General features: G+C 42.7%; 1 protein-coding gene and 1 non-coding gene across 2 annotated transcripts; both read left to right on the top strand.

The window, feature by feature from the left end:
* Positions 1-23: 23 nt before the first annotated feature.
* ccar1 (cell division cycle and apoptosis regulator 1) lies at positions 24-14,699 on the top strand. Its single transcript, XM_055162434.1, has 25 exons — positions 24-77; positions 786-948; positions 1,033-1,208; positions 1,302-1,406; positions 2,147-2,179; positions 2,277-2,473; positions 2,560-2,686; positions 5,495-5,687; positions 5,764-5,908; positions 5,984-6,136; positions 6,208-6,433; positions 6,507-6,620; positions 6,790-6,956; positions 7,656-7,866; positions 8,851-8,934; positions 9,711-9,899; positions 10,308-10,499; positions 11,023-11,259; positions 11,719-11,851; positions 11,996-12,084; positions 12,350-12,490; positions 12,573-12,693; positions 12,875-13,057; positions 13,388-13,593; positions 13,665-14,699. The coding sequence occupies exons 2-25, from the start codon at positions 837-839 to the stop codon at positions 13,731-13,733; spliced, it is 3,603 nt and encodes a 1,200-aa protein (XP_055018409.1). The 5' UTR covers positions 24-77; positions 786-836; the 3' UTR covers positions 13,734-14,699.
* LOC129411658 (small nucleolar RNA SNORD98) lies at positions 12,161-12,227 on the top strand. The gene has a single exon (XR_008633404.1). It is a non-coding gene; the product is annotated as a small nucleolar RNA SNORD98 (small nucleolar RNA).
* Positions 14,700-16,501: the final 1,802 nt, after the last annotated feature.

Below are 16,501 nucleotides of genomic sequence, written 5' to 3'. Positions count from 1 at the left end.
ATCAGCACGTGTCTTATAATAAACGTCCTCATTTGCGCATGCGCAATGTACTTCTGAGGCCGGTGCAGAGGACAGAGGTGAGCTCAGCGCAGATGTCATATTATTTTTTTCGTGTTTTCTTTGTTTGATGCATTTTGCGTTTTGCAGTAAGAATAGCTCCCTGTAGTGTGATCGTAGCGGCCGTGTGCTGACGCAGGTGTGCGGGCTCCTGCATGTTTACTGTATTTGACTGCAGGCTTCTGCGCGAGCTCAGGCCTCGTGCAGACAAATGAGCACTAGCGCCTCTTAAAAAGCTAACAGTTATGTAACCTTTAGCTTCACACATCCGCTGTGTCTAGAGAGGTTTGTGCTCTTACGGAGGTTTACGGTTCATACAAACGTGTATGTGCTTTGTACAGCGCGCAGTCATTTTCAGTTGTAATGTGCTTGCACAGCGTTAAGATATAAATACCTGACGAGGCGCACTGAAGCTAAAGACACAAGCTAATGTTAGCTGCTTTCCTTGGAGCTCTGCTGTGTCAGCGAAACGTGCGAGCGGTATTTGCAGCACGTTCTGTCCCTGATGACCGGGCCTGTATATGTATACGTTGAAGTTTGTAATAAAGATGGTTGCATGAGCTTGACCCGAGTCTGCGTTTTGCACCGATTTTCTGTTCATTTACGTAGACCTAACTGTAACTGGCCGATGGTGGTAGTAGTAGTATTTATTTTACGAAATGATAGTTACTTTTGTTCACTGATTGATTCTTCCAAGTTATTTTTTGATGGATTTGATGCTTCCTCAGGTGAAGCATTGGCCTAATAAAATAATATACGTTATCCTCTCATCGTGAGTCATGGCCCAGTTCGGGGGACAGAAGAACCCCCCATGGGCGACTCAGTTTGCCGCCACTGCAGTGTCCCAGCCAGGCCACTCGGCACAGTCACTGGACCTCAACAGTCTGCACTGTGAGTATGCACCGTAAACATGCTAATGGCTTGTGTCTCATTGTGCCAACAAGACTCTTTGTTAAATAAACATGTTGTGTGTAGCGCTGGGTGTGCAGCAGCCCTCTCTTTTGGGCGCCTCTCCCTCTGTGTACTCTCAGCAGTCGGCACTGGCTGCAGCTTCTCTCAGCACTCAGTCTGCAGCCAACTACCAGCTGTCCCAGCAGACAGCTGCTCTGCAGCAGCAGGCGGCTGCAGCTGCAGCAGCAGCTCTACAGCAGGTAATTCTCTCCCTTCACGTGTCTGTATTGATTTCTCTCCTTGATCACATGTGTCTGCATTGATCTTTGTCTCATGGCCTTTGTTATTTATAGTCTCAGATCAATTCAGCTCTACAACAGTATCAGCAGCAGCAGCAGCAGCAGCAGCCTCAGCCTCAGCAGCCCCCACAGCAGCAGCTCTACAATGTGCCCCATCAGGTGAAGCACTGTTAAAAAACATACTGCACCAAAACATAGGCAGCAAAACTCTGAAAGTGAAAGCATTCATTCAAGCATTCAAGTTTCTTAGGGTGCACTCACACTAGGACTTTAGAACCATGCCGTGCTCAAGCAGGATTGCTTAGGGTTCTGTGGCCCACACTTGCACATCTGCCACAGCCCAATGATGTCAACACACGGTGCTGTTTGTTTTTCATGTGCTAAGGCTTTTAGTGGAGAAAAAAAGTTCAGTGGCAGAAATATCTATTAAATAGTGAGGTTGATGTGTGTTCTTTAGATATGCCCTCCTCTGTGAGTTTATGGATATAAAAACGGCATGTAGCAGTGAGGACTGCCAGAGACGAGCAGTAGCAAAACGTCACAGTCCTTATTGAAGGTGAGCACGTAAGCATGGGTTTGCCATGTGTTTTGGAACAGATTTTATTCACTGTTTTCCTTGTATTAGGAATGTCAGCGCACCTCACAGGGCTCATAGTAAAATTGTGTGTGTGCATTTATAAGCAACCATGCTTTTGCCCACTTCCTCCAACCAGGCATGGTTTATTTGCGCTCACACTGGACTAACATGCCGCGCTTCAGGGGCAATCCGTGCTTGCACGCTTCTAAAGTCCTAGTGTGAGTGCACTCTTAGTGTAGAGGTACCTATTGTTTTAAGTACTTTAATGTACTTTAATTGCATCACTGGCATTTTCGTCACTGATAACTTTTCTGTTTTTCAGCTTCCTCAACCACAGCAGGCACTGATATCTCAGGTATTTAGAGATGTGACAAATGGTTTTCTGAATAAAGCTGTGATAATATGTAGGTTTGGGGATAGAGAATTACCTGTAACACTGTTTGTTCCCTCAGCCTCCTGTTGCTTTGCCGACCAGTTTGAGTCTTTCAAACCCGCAGCAGACTGCTCAGATCACAGTGTCCTACCCCACACCCCGCTCCAGTCATCAGCAGCAGACTCAGCCCCAGAAACAGCGCGTCTTCACTGGAGTCGTCAACAAACTACACGACACCTTTGGCTTTGTGGATGAAGACGTCTTCTTCCAGCTCAGGTTTTACTCATTGCTTCATTTGGCATTTATTGAGTTGCCATTTTGGTTATTAATTTTAATGTACTCATGTTCTTTTGTTTTCTTAGTGCTGTCAAAGGGAAAACTCCCCAAGTGGGCGACCGGGTCCTTGTTGAAGCGGTGTACAACCCAAACATGCCATTCAAATGGAATGCGCAACGCATCCAGACCTTACCTCAGCTTGGAAATCAGGCGGTGAGAAGTCTTCATTATTTACTAGCGCTGTAATGTAAGCTATACTTGGTTTGAGTCCTCAGATAAGAGGTGTTCAAATATAAACATATTTAAAGCTTTTACTGGCAAATTTAATGCAGATTTATTCATTATGAAAACATTGGACATCAAAAAAGCTGAAAGAGCCTCATATGAGTCTCTAATTTGGAAGGCCAATTTCAATGCTGAAATTCAGTGGTTTAAAACTAAACGTAGCCTCTGTTCTGAATGGTCACTACTAGAGCCCGACCGATATGGATTTTGTTGTGGCCGATATGAAACCGATATAATGGGAGTTGTCGCTGCCGATATAATCACCGATATATTTAGTGATGTAAAAATTCACTGTAAATCTTGAATTGTTTAAATTGGGTTTATTTAGGCAACATTTGTTGTTTTTCTGCCTCTTTACGTCATATTTACAAACAGTAGGTTGGCTTAATGGCATTTTTGCATCACATTCTAGACACTAGTGATGGGTATTCCAGTTTTTTTAGAGAACCGACTCTTTTGGTTCGGCTCACTAAAAGCAGCTGACTCTTTCGGCTCCCAAGCGACTCTTCAGATTGTTTTGTTGCAAGCAGGACTGAACCAGGTCTAAAGCAGGACTGAAAAAGGACTAAAACAGATCTAAACCATGTGTAAAATAGGACTAAACCAAAACTCAAGCAGGACTCTCAGGAGTGTCAGGACTCTGTCTCTATCTCTCTCCCTCTCTCAAACTCAAGATTAGTCCTGGTTTATTTATTTTATGCTGAACTACAGCCAAATATGCACGTTTTTTCTATCCTATGCACACGCAGATTTCGCAAGTTTCGTTTTCAGCCGCTGACACTGTCAAACTACGAGTCTGCATGCGGTGTGAAGAGAAAAAAAGTGAGAGAAGAGAAAACACAGCTCCCAATAAGAAGCAGGCTCCCTTTGTTCTTCAAAGAGCCGGCTCTAAGAGCCGCTTCGTTCGCGACCGACCAATCACTACTTTCTAGTAAAGAAACTAACACAATTAGCCTTTAGCTGTAAATGGGTGTGCGCCGCGGTAATTAATTATATGCATAAATGTCATAATTGACACGTCTGTTCACAGCTCATTTACATATCAATGCAGGTCCAGTAACAAATATACGGACAATGTAGTCAATTTACAGTAGACCAATAGAAAACAACCTGTTTATGTGTAAGAGCTACAGCAGCTAATCAGTAACAAATGACCAAAACTAGCTTCAAAGTCAACATAGTTCCAAGACTCACCACTCATACAGGCTCCTCCTCTCATCACAAGTCTGCACTAATAAATGTCCTTTTAGTCCAGACTCAAACCGATTGTCCGTAAAAAGAATATAATCTCAGTGTTTGGATCTATATCTGCAGGTGTAAACAAACACACGTGAGTGACGTAACTCTGGGGGTGTGTTCAGGGACAGTACGGACACACACACAGACAAATGACTCCGCAGATATATACTGATGCGGAGCCACTTATTAGAACATTTATCTGTCTGTAAATTGGATTAAATGAACATAATGGAGAGAGTCTAAGATTTGTAACGACGTATCACATGCCCACGCGAAATATCGGCCCCTATCAGCAAGCATATCGGCTGATAGCTGATATGTCTCCAGGTGCCCACATCGGCCGATAATATCGGCCAACCGATATATCGGCCGGGCTCTAGTCACTACCTAAACCTCAGCACCTGCAGCACATCTAGTGCAGCCTCTGCAGCTCAGTGAGTGAATTCTGAAGGTTCTGAGCTTTCATATGAGGCATACAGATTAAAAACTTGTATGTGTCAACATTCATTGCATTAGGGATGGGCATTTGATGAAATTTCATAAATGGATCGTCGGGAGAATTAATCATTCATGTTTTTATATTAAAATGATCAACATTATTATTACTACTAATCTGCATAAATAAATTAAACTTCACAACATATAAACCATAATCACTCTAGAGCCACATCAGTCCATTTGACATTATAATGTGTTTAATGCAGCTTTCACAGAAACAAAACTTAAAACCGCATGGCTAATTTGCATAAACTAAGCGGGGGAAAAAAACAGCTCTTGTGTGCTGATGCTGTCAACTTCTGTCGGACTAAAGGACACGACTCAGTGGAATATAGGTTAGGGTGACCATATTTGCGTTTGTCAAAACCAGGACACCGTACGGGGGGTGGAAGGTGGGGCCTCGTCATCGACATTGAGCTACTCTCACCTGGCAAAGCTTTTTCATGTTTTTTTGAGGTCCCTGGCACCGCAACTGAACACCGAAACATATGTGCCTGCTTTGTACACTGTGCACATGGCCTCCCACTTGTTTCGACCAGGACGAAAAGCGGGGAATTTCTGGTACAAGTCATCGTTATATGTGCATTTGCACTTCGGCATGTTGCAGGCTGACTGATTGTCTGTGTCTGCTCGCTCCTTGTGAGTGCACTGAGAGCTACGAGAGATGCTCAGTTTAATGGCCCAATGAACGGTAATGAAAACCTGAATATTTGCATCACTTTATAAAAAAAAAAACCTGGACGGCCAGGACAGGATGTGGAAAACGGACATGTCCGGGGAAAAACGGACGTTTGGTTACCCTACGCACCGCTAACTACATTCGGTTTGTCGATTAAAAATGAACGTAATCAACAAAATGATCAATTATCGATTAATCGTGCCCATCTCTACATTGCATACTGTACTTCCTTTGTTGTACTATTAAAAAAATATAGATCTTTGAATGGCAAGTTTTGGTGTGCTGGCGTTGATGGAATGATTGTTCTTGATTATATTTAGAACCAACCTCAAGCCCCAAATATGATGAAACCTGCACCTCCCATGCTACAGTCTCTGCCTCCTCCAACCACCTTCAGTGTCCCAGCCCAGGCCCCTCCTCCCTCACTTCTGCAGGCCCAGCTCTCTGCTGCTTCTTTGGCTCCACTTCTCCAGAACCCTCCGCAGCCTCTTTTGCCTCAACCCCCACCAAAAGGTCAGAGGGTTCCATTAGATGTAGTTAAACATGTTTGTTTATTTAGCACTAATCATTTGAGACTTGTGTGTGTTAGATGTGTTTCCCGGTGGTCTCCTTCAGCCCCCTGTGAGGATGATGGCGCAGCCTCAACCTGTCCGAAGAATAGAGCCTCCTCCTCGCTTCCCCAACCGCAACGACAGAGGACCCGAACTCATCCTGAGGCCCAAAGAGGAGCGCAGGTAAACGCATGTCTCTACAGTACATCAATGCATGGTATGTGCTTATTTTCTAACAGTGCATTTGTGCTTGAGCAGAGACAGAGAGCGTGAGCGTAGGAGGTCAAGAGAACGCTCTCCCACACGTAAACGCTCCAGAGACCGCTCCCCCAGAAGAGAGCGGTCACCACGACGGCCACGCAGGGTCGTGCCTCGCTACACTGTGCAGTTTTCAAAGTTCAGCTTAGACGGGTGTGTGAGACTCAATGTTCTGATGGTATTTTTACAAAACAAAATACTAAATGCTTCTCCTGTTGGTGTAGCACAAGCTGTGACATGATGGAGCTGCGCAGGCGTTACCAGAGCCTTTACATCCCCAGTGACTTCTTTGATGCCGCCTTCACTTGGGTCGATGCTTTTCCTCTGACCAGACCTTTTCAACTCAGCAACACCTGCAACTTCCACATCCTTCACAAAGAGGTGGATCCTCTGGCTAAGAACACAGCCGTGTTAGACCCACCAGATGCCAATCACAGCTACAGTGCAAAGGTACACTCTGCTCACATACCGTGTAGAAATATTAGTGCTATCAGTGCAGTTGTTCACTCTGTTTGTGTTTTAGGTGATGCTGCTGGCTACTCCCAGCATTGAGGAGCTCTATCATAAATCCTGTGCTTTAGCAGAGGACACTCAGGAGGTCAGAGACTCTTTCCAGCATCCTGCCAGACTTATCAAGGTATAGTATGATGTTCTGTGTAAAAGAGTGAACTGTGATGTTATGTTCCTATTCCATTTCTTAATACTTACTATGTGGAAAATACAGAGTTTGCACAAATCATTCTTGTAACACAGCAAATGCACTTCCTCTGTTTTCTTTTAATCGGCTCTTGTGTCTTTTCTCCTAGTTCCTGGTGGGCATGAGAGGTAAAGATGAGGCCATGGCCATAGGTGGTCACTGGTCTCCTTCTTTGGATGGAGCTGACCCAGAGAAGGACCCCTCAGTGCTTATAAAGACAGCAATACGCTGTTGCAAGGCCCTCACAGGCATAGATCTTAGTCTGTGCACTCAGTGGTAAGATCAGTTAATCACTTCCTTCACATCTGCCAATCCAATGTTTATAGAATTCTTAATACATTGCATTTTGTGACTACCAAATACTAAATTTGATCTTGATCCAATTCCTTTACAAATTTTCTTTAAATTTTCCACCTTTTTGCAATGTTATTTTTGCCTTTGTCTGCTGGCATCTTGCCGCTTCCTTCTGTTGTAAGACTTTGTGTGCATACCTCTTATTGTGATGAAAAAAAAGCATGGACTGTGGCTGGAAGCAGTAGCCTGGACCAGAAGACACTGCTGTTATTAAGTTTTCTTTGATTTATTTTTTGTTTTTGTTCTTTTTGTTAAATCACTGTTAAATATTTCTATATATTTAACTGGCTTTCACTGTCCTGTTGATGCTTTTCCTTCGCACAACCCTGGTTGTGGTGCGTTGCCCTTAGACTCCAGGTTAATGCAGAACTCACCATCTATAATTGGCTGGAGATGGCTATTAATGGGGCCAATGTTGAGTGTGAATCATTCAATGTGATTTTATTTTTTTACTTTAATTTTGTGGACCTTCTGAAAATGGCTGCCATAACCCGTGACAAGAGTTGGAGCGCTGCAGACGTTGTGTGTGGTGGGGGAAGGCTCAGTGTAATGGCTAGCTGTCTTTAAACTGTGTCCTGACCACGATGTTTCTTTCCAATGCGCCTTCTTCCTTTGCGACAGGTATCGATTTGCAGAGATCCGCTATCACCGGCCAGAGGAGACCCACAAAGGGCGGACTGTCCCCGCTCATGTGGAGACAGTGGTTTTGTTTCTGCCGGATGTTTGGCATTGTCTTCCCACCCGCTCAGAGTGGGAGGTGCTGTCACGGCGACTCCGGGAGCAGCTGGCTGAGAAGCTGTCGGCCGAGCGCAAGGAGGCGGATGGAGAACAGGCACTGAACCGCTAATCCCTCCTTCTTCTCATTTTCCGCTTCTCACAGGAAGGCACAGGACTTAGATCATACAAAGACCAGACACACAGCATACAGTGCACACCCTCATAAACACACAGAGGCACATTTCACCTAGGCTTCTTCTGTTTAACCTTCCACCTGTCCCCCCTCCTCTCCTCCATCCCACCCCACCACCCCGAATCCAGCAGACACATTCAGTGGACGCAGAATAGGCTCCAATGGCAGCTGCTGAAACAACTTCCAGTTCTCGAAAAGCCATTTAATTGGACAATTGGCATTTCCTTTGATTAAAAAACTTGGACTTAAACGACTTCTGTTTGTCTTCTAAATATTGAACCTTTTCCGATTCCAAGTCAAACACTGGAATGTGTGGAGTCAGCTGTGCATTTCTGTGTGTTCTTTTTTCACATCGACTCGACCCCATCTGAAAAGAGAACCTCCCCTAGCCCCTTCCCTGCTTCCTGTCTGTCCTCAATGTTGGATTTTGACATTTTCATTTGGACCACCATTTAGAGCTTGGTTTTTCCAGGGCAGTTGGTTGGACAGAAGCACAGATGGCCACATGTAACGTAGGCTGTAAAAACACACAGATTGTAAATACTTTATAGAGATGATACTAGGGCCTTGTCCACTGTTTGGAGACCAGCTTGAGTTCACCTGCTGCACCCACACACCTCTCATTGATTTGACCTTTTTTGTGTTCCACAGATTGGTTGATTGGCAGCTGGGGGGCATTTGTGTTGGTCTTTATAAAAGCTAGAGAGCTGTACTGTGTATGCCTCAGTAGCAGTGGACTTAAGCACAGTCGAGCTCACTAAATGTACAAACATAAGTCAGATGTGCCGATGCTTCTTGCACGGATCTACTAGAACCTCCCCAACACCAGGAGCGCTGTACTGACTATGTGCTCTCCCCTCCCTCCCTTCTTCTCTCTGCCTGTCTCTGTCATGATCTGTCTCTAAGGAGGAAGACGACAAGGACGACAGCGAGTCCAAAGACGTCAGTACTCCCACGCACTGGTCCAAGCTTGATCCGAAGTCCATGAAGGTACTTTGAACATGCATGCAGAGTATATAAATGTACATAGCTAAACCGTTTGCCGCCACGTTCCAAATAGGAAGTGAGCATGGGCGCACTTCTGGCTCCATTGTCTCTTTCTCAGATTGACTTTACATTGAAAAAATTGGCACCTCATTACTGGGTGCATTAGGGTGATGTCCATAGACTGTATAAAAAAAAAAGTGGACTAAGCGAGTGACGTCACCCATAGCACTCAGCTCCACTTAATATTATGAATATGATTTTTTTAATAGAGGAAAAAAAACCCACCAGGATCATGTAGAGGGGGTTAATATAAACATTTAAGACCAAAATGACAAGGCTCACAGCAGCAGTTAGAGAGGGGTGATGATATTCCAAGTCAATGGGACCCAGGGTCAGTAGGAGCTGGGAGAGCTGCATACGAACTTCTATTTAGAACACGCCGTCTAGCAAATTAGCTAGCCGCTAGCCACTTCTTTATACAGTCTATGGTCAAAACCAAGGCATCTGAGCCACAAGGGCAAGCGATGATGTTTTATTCCTATTCCATTTCTTAATGTTCATAATGTGGACAAAACAAGCTGAGTTTGCTCAAAATTTATACCCTTTTAGTCAAAACTAAAAGGGTATATATGCTGAGTTTGCTCAAAATATATACCTTTTTAGTCAAAACTAAAGTGTGGTCATGATCCATTTTTGTACCCACAGAGCTCGTGTACCTCAAAAGTCACCTTTTATAGACTTTCCTCTTTTAAATGTGTATTCCTTTGTTTCTGTGGAAGGTGAGTGACCTGCGTAAAGAGCTGGACTGCCGCTCTTTAAGCTCTAAAGGCCTGAAATCTCAGTTGATCGCTCGCCTCACGAAGCAGCTCAAAGTGGAGGAGCAGGTGGAGGAATCCAAAGAACCTGAAAAAGTAGAGCCCAAAGTCCCTGAGGAAGAGGAGCCGGTGCGCACAGAAGAAGACAAAGAGGTGCCTGTTACTGAATGTTTTTGCTTTTTGTTTTGGCTCAATTTCTAATTGATAAGCATGCACCAATACTGATAATGATACTGAATATCTTCGCTAATACTGAACAATTTGCAGGCTTTGGTATCAGTTAAGCAGAAGTACTGGTTGGCCTTAAATTAGATGTAACAAGACTACTTGCAGGTTAATTAAGGCTTAGAAGGTCCCGTAATGTTTGAACTTTTATTCAACCAAAGCTGTTCAGTAGTCATTAAAGGAGCAACAGTTACATAACACAACAACTCTTATGTAAATAAATGAAGGTTAATATTGGATATTGGCAAATGGTTAGTCACAGTATTGTTATCGATATCGGAGCTAAAAAAGCAGGGTTTGTGTGTCCCTACTAATTGAAACAAATGTCACGTTCAGGAAGAAGAGAGGAAGAAACAGGAGGAGCTTGAGCGTCAGAGGAGAGAGCGCCGCTACATCCTCCCAGACGAGCCCACGATCCTGGTGCACCCAAACTGGGCAGCCAAGAACGGCAAGTTTGACTGCAGCGTGATGTCTCTGAGCGTGCTCCTGGACTACAGGCTGGAGGACAACAAGGAGCACTCATTTGAAGTAAGACACAATTTAAAGGACCTGTATTATACACAACTGACTCTTGTGAGCTTTTAGTCATGTTAGAATGTTGTTACCTCCTCAAAAACATACCTGCAGTTGTGTTGTTTGTTACATTCACACATGTTTGAGTAACGCTTTATTATTAGTCTGTCTACATCTCTAAAGCTCAAAATGCTCTGTTCCACCTTCTCATGTTAACAGCTCCTTTGACCTGAATTCAAGCGCTTGAAATTATCCAGATTGAAGCGGTTGAAAGTTCAAAAACAGTAGAGCACTTCTTGTATTACTACATGACATCACAAGGTGGAACAGAGTGTTTTCTGTTTAAAAGAACTGAGCATAAACATACAGGTTTTATATGTTAAACAGGTGTGAATGAAAACACAATTCCAGGCATGTTTGTGATGACAATATTAGAATAAGATCAGATAATTGCATATGGACCCTTTTAATTCTTTTCGTTTGATTTAATTTCATTCATTGATTTAATTTGGATTTACCATATTCTTGTATTTTTTAGGTTTCACTTTTTGCTGAGCTTTTCAATGAAATGCTACAGCGAGATTTTGGTTTCCGGATTTATAAGGCTTTGGCTGCACTCCCAACAAAGGATGAGAAGAAGGAAAAGGAGAAGAAGGCTAAAAAAGAGGCAGAGAAGAAAGAGACAGAAAAACGAGAAATCAAAAAGGAAAAAGACGACGACTCAGAGGAACCTGTCACAAAGAAGCTCAGAGAGGATGAGGAGGATAAACGCAAGGTACAGTCACAAACCAGGGTTCTTCTGTGTTCAAAGCGTAGACTTTAGAAAGAAGTAGACTAAGGGAGTGTGATGTCAAATGAAGGTTACGAGGCTTAACAGTTATAGGGTGAATTTGGAACACAATTCAATATTAGGAATGGGAATTTATTTACAGAAAAAAATACTAAATAAAAACACCAGGATCGTGTAATTATTAATACAAACATTTTAAGACCAAAGTTACAGAGAGAGGAGTGACGGAGTTTTTCAGTGTAAAGTCAATTGGAGTCAGTTGCGCCCCCATGCTCAGTTCCTATTTGGAACACGACAGCTCATGGATTAGCTATGTCCATTTATATTAATCTCTGGCCCAAAAACTGTTCTATCCAAATGAACATTAAAGGATTTATTGATGTTCTTGTAACAAATGTGCCCCTTTACTGTACTTGTTTATTTATTTTTATTGTGTGTGATCAGCCTGAAGAGAGGGTGGTGAAAAAGGAGGAGTCAAGAGATGAAGACGAGAATGAAGACGATGAGAGCCCGGCCAAAGCAGAAGAGTATGACCCTCTGGAGGCCGAGGATGCTGATGACGATGAGGACGATGAAGGTTAGACTACATTTTTACTTTCTTATCACAGGGTCATTGAGGAAAACTCATGCACCACGCTGAGCCGTGATGGACAGCACTTCCACACTTATTTGAGGCCCTGTTGCTGTTTGGAAATGTAATGTCAGATTCTTGTCTTTTTAGATAAAGATGAGGTGGACTCCAGTGACCGAGACAGGAAGGATCGTAAGGACGACCGCAAGTCCTCCAAGGAGCGCTCCTCCAAAGATAAGGTGGGATGAAGTTTACAGTTGATTTAAGCAAATAATTGAATTAAAGCTCTACTCTGGTTAAAATCACACTTAAAGCAAACAATGATGTACTATTCCTATTCCATTTCTTAATTAAAAAATGTGGAAAAATCCGAACTGAGTTTGCTTTGTACTTGACATAGTATGGTTTTGAAAAAGGATCAGTCTTCAGGCAGGTGGAGTATTGTTTGTTGACACAAAACTTCTTTGTAAAACTCAGTTCATGAAATGTTTGTTTTTCTTTTAGGAAAAGAAGCAGATGGTGACGTATAACCGGGAGCTGCTGATGGCCTTTGTGTACTTTGACCAGAGTCACTGTGGCTATCTGCTGGAGCGAGACCTGGAGGAGATCCTTTACACTTTAGGCCTGCACTTGTCCAGGGCTCAGGTGAACGCTCACACCGGCTTTAAGTGACACTTGTAAAACTGCTGAGTGTAATTCTGAATAACGTGTGATCTGCTCTGTGCAGGTAAAGAAACTGCTGAACAAACCCGTGGTACGAGAGTCATGTTATTATCGTAAACTGACGGACGGGGGCAAAGACGAGCCAGCTCCTTCACTCAACGATGCCCATATCGAGAACCTGCTTGGTGAGTTTGGTCTCCTGCAGATCTACATGTGTCTTTGGTCTTTGAGGACAAATCATGCACCACGCTGAAGCTCTGATGGACAACACATCCACACTTATCTGAGGCCATCACATCATCAGAAGGTTTCATATTTTAGGTTTTTTTGTATTTTTGCGCTCACAGAAGATGTATTTCTGTTTAGGTAACAAGGCCCTGCTTCCTGCTCCCAAGGTGCGGCCTCAGGCTGAGGCCAGTGAATCTGGAAATCTGATTGTGTACAATGGGGCCATGGTGGATGTGGGCAGCATGATGCACAAACTGGAGAAGAGTGAGAAGGCTCGAGAGGACATAGAACAGAAACTCTTTGTGCAGGACAACAAAATGGGTATGAGTGAACATATGCAATAGCACTGATACACTGGCCTATCATAAATCTGCTTAGACAAGTGAAGACTGAGAATACCAGGACCCACCAGTCTGTATGCAGCAAGCTACACTCTGTGTCAGTAGTCCACCAGGACAGTGATCTGGCTCAATTTGAGCTTTGCAACAGTAAAGTCCAGTTCTGCTCCACACACTCTTCACTCATATCTGAAGGCTGTAGCTGAGCAGACTGGCACATGTGTTTAGTCAGAGAACATTCTTTAATCAGCGTTTTAAATGAGTATGGCCCTTTTTTAATACTTCAACTGTTTGTTTTTCTTGTCTGATCTAGAGGAGGATGTGAAGGTGATCACGCAGTTGGAGCAGGCCAACAAAACCTTGACCAAAGAGCTGGAGGAGGTGAAGGAGGCGCTGAGTCAGGCTGAAGAGGCTCTGAAGTCCACAGAGGAGCAGAAGAGCGTGTACCACAGCCACCTCAGTAAAACGTCAAACACTCTCCTCTCTACAGTCAAAGAGCTGCTGACAGTGCTCAAGAAGGTCAGTGTGTCTCTGGCTCTCTCAGCTTCTCTGCTCTGCGACATTTATATTTATTTATGTTTGTGTGGCAGGACCATGACCTGGAGGAGACTGAAAAGATGTCAAAAGATCTTCAGAACTGCTCCAACCGAAAAAGCTAACCAGAAACTAACTTATGGATTTGTAAATAGTCATTAACTTTTATTTGGACCTATTGAACATTTCATTTATGGATGAATGTTTGTTAATTCTGTGTAGATATTTCTGGCCTTATGGCAGAGGAAGATCATTTACTAGCTTATTTTCATATGCTAAAATTGTGCAAGATTGAAATGAGCAATACAGTTGCTAATGACGTCAGGGGACTTCTGCAAAGCTATATTTATACAGGTAATTTAGGATTTTAAAAGAGGGCTAAGTGATTTCTGACAGCCATTGTTCAATTGTGGGACTACATGCGTTCACCTGTCTGTAGCCTCTGTCCTTGCTGCCTCTGCTCTGCTCGTTTCTGACCTGTGGCTATGCATGGTTCCTGCCTGCTGGACCTCTTCTGCTTCTACTTCCCGGTTCATCTACAGACACTCAACACCCAGGCTACATCTCAATTCTCTTTCCTCGCTTCCTTCTCCTTGATTCCTCTCCTCAAGCCTTCGTTTTTCAGCTGTCAATCAAATGGAAATGAATTGGCAAACACAACGGAGGCTTCAGGAGCAGACATCAGAGAAAAGAATCAAATTTTATTGGTCTCAGCGAGGAGTTTAGATCCTTTCTCCCTTTCTCCTTGCTGTGATTCCTCTGTGGGTGGGATTTTCTCACCCATTTCCTGCAGAATCGAGGAGGGGGATCAAGGAGAAGGAAGGAACGAAAGAGCGAAATGAGAAGCGGCCCAGAACTGCTTCTGCATTTAAACCTGACAAAGAAAACGGACACTTAGAACCAAATGAGAAGCTCCATGAATGTGCTCCTCTGAATGAAACTGCAGCAAATGTTTTCAAGTCTGTATTTCCCGTTCACTTTAAGTGTGATTTTGAATAGAGGCAGTTCAAATGTTCTCAAAGCAGGCAATTTTATTTTTCTATTGAAAATGTAAAGGATGTCATGTGAGAAGAGTAAAGTGGTTCATTTAACACTTGAGTTTGTTTTGTTTTTCAGAGCTGGTTTAAAAAATATGATGTTTATAGTCTGAATATTTTTAGGAATGTGATGGGTTCAGATGACAGGTTAGCTGACTAGAATTTTAGTCTAATTTGGGGAACTACAACTACAGAATTAAGTTGGAAAGCAGATGGTTGTGCTGTACCCGTTGCGGAGATTTGAGTCACTTGTTGTAATGAACACATTTTTCCAACAGAGGGCAGCAGTGTCCCATTTGTTTCTGCGCATACCACAGACTAAGACCAACCTACAAAATGATCGGACAGTCGCTCTTTAGGTAGTCGCCTTGTTTCCAACATTACTAAAATAATTGTAATTTTAAGCAAATTTGTATTCATTACTGGCCGTGTAATTATTTTTTTCTACGTTCTTGTCTTACTGACTTTTTATTGTATGTTTTAAATATATACTCTATTGCGCTACTTTCAGATCTACGTTATGTTTCCACATCAAAAAATACTTAGTTTGTATTGTTCACACATGTTTGTCACACAAACCCTACATGTTTAGGCTGAGTTCCTCTCAAATGGAAAACACTCCACTACAACCCTTTAAACTCCACAGAATCACTGGAATCATTTGGATAATTTTAGCCCTGGAATTGCCTATCTCTACTGAACTAAGGCTACATTTATGAGAATTATACTAGAATATGTCAAAAAATTTGAATATGCTACTCACTTCAAAAAGTCAAACACATTTTATATTATAGATTCATGACACATAGACTGAAACTGTCGCTGAGTTCTTTTTGTTCAGACACTTGAGCACAAATTGTGTGTGTGTGTGTGTGTGTGTGTGTGTGTGTGTGTGTGTGTGTGTGTGTATGTGTGTGTGTATGTGTGTGTGTATGTGTGTGTATGTAAGTGTGTATGTATATAAGTAAAGGAGGCTCCTCTTCTGTCATCTTCCATGGACAGGGTCAATGACTGCCAGCCTTGTCCGCCAGTGCTATATACTCTGAAGACTACCAGGATGATGATCAAACCAGTGGTGTAGACAAGATTATTTCAGTTATAATTCAGTTTTGTGTCTCTTATCTACCAGTTTCCTTTACACATACCCTGACAATACATGACCCTACTGAAGGATGCAGAAGCCATCCGAAACATATCAAGGTAAAGAACACACTGGTCTACTCAAATCAAGATTAGGAACACAGACATATGCTACCAAGTTCAAGGGAAACTTTACTCTCCCAAATTTAATGGGATGATTTTCACAAACGACCTTCATTAATGGGTCCTAGCATCGTTTTTTGGCGTTTTATACACAGACAGGCTTTATAGTCCAAGGCTTTTCGTCACAATAGCTCCCAGCTATTGTGCAATGCCTTGTCAATCAACCGGCATTGTGGGTACATTTAGACTTAGACAAACTATTGATCCACAAGGGAAATTATTTGGACATAGCAGCTCACACTTTACAATATAATAACAAAGAGCAAAAATATAAATGGTAATAATACATTCTAAATAGGTAGCACAAAAGATAGCAAGAGACAGGTGTCAAGTAAGACCTAATTATATAAATGTAAATGTACAAGTATATAAATATAAAAGTAAATAAAATAGAAAGATAAATGATAAAATATAAAATCACAGCTTTATACAAAAAGGTCATAGGAAAACAGTGCAGCAATGATATGATGATTGACAGGACATAGGGTTATCTGTTACATAAGGGTGAGTTGTTGTACAGTTGTAGGGAGTATTATCTGTCCCTTTATAGTTTGGTGCAGTGGGTGAGTTGTTGTACACTTGTAGGGAGTATT

Source organism: Boleophthalmus pectinirostris, unplaced genomic scaffold (genome assembly GCF_026225935.1).
Source record: "Boleophthalmus pectinirostris isolate CB_2022bp ecotype Guang Dong unplaced genomic scaffold, ASM2622593v1 HiC_scaffold_5, whole genome shotgun sequence".
Taxonomy (NCBI): domain Eukaryota; kingdom Metazoa; phylum Chordata; class Actinopteri; order Gobiiformes; family Gobiidae; genus Boleophthalmus; species Boleophthalmus pectinirostris.
This window is presented reverse-complemented; position numbering and strand designations above follow the sequence as displayed.

What these genes read in the sequence shown, in the direction of transcription:
- ccar1 (XM_055162434.1), top strand. Translation starts at nt 837, where the DNA reads ATGGCCCAGTTCGGGGGACAGAAGAACCCCCCATGGGCGACTCAGTTT. An exon ending in CTTAGTCTGTGCACTCAGTG is followed by an intron (nt 6,957 to 7,655) that starts GTAAGATCAGTT and finishes CCTTTGCGACAG; the next exon opens with GTATCGATTTGCAGAGATCC. An exon ending in AGCGCTCCTCCAAAGATAAG is followed by an intron (nt 12,085 to 12,349) that starts GTGGGATGAAGT and finishes TTTTTCTTTTAG; the next exon opens with GAAAAGAAGCAGATGGTGAC.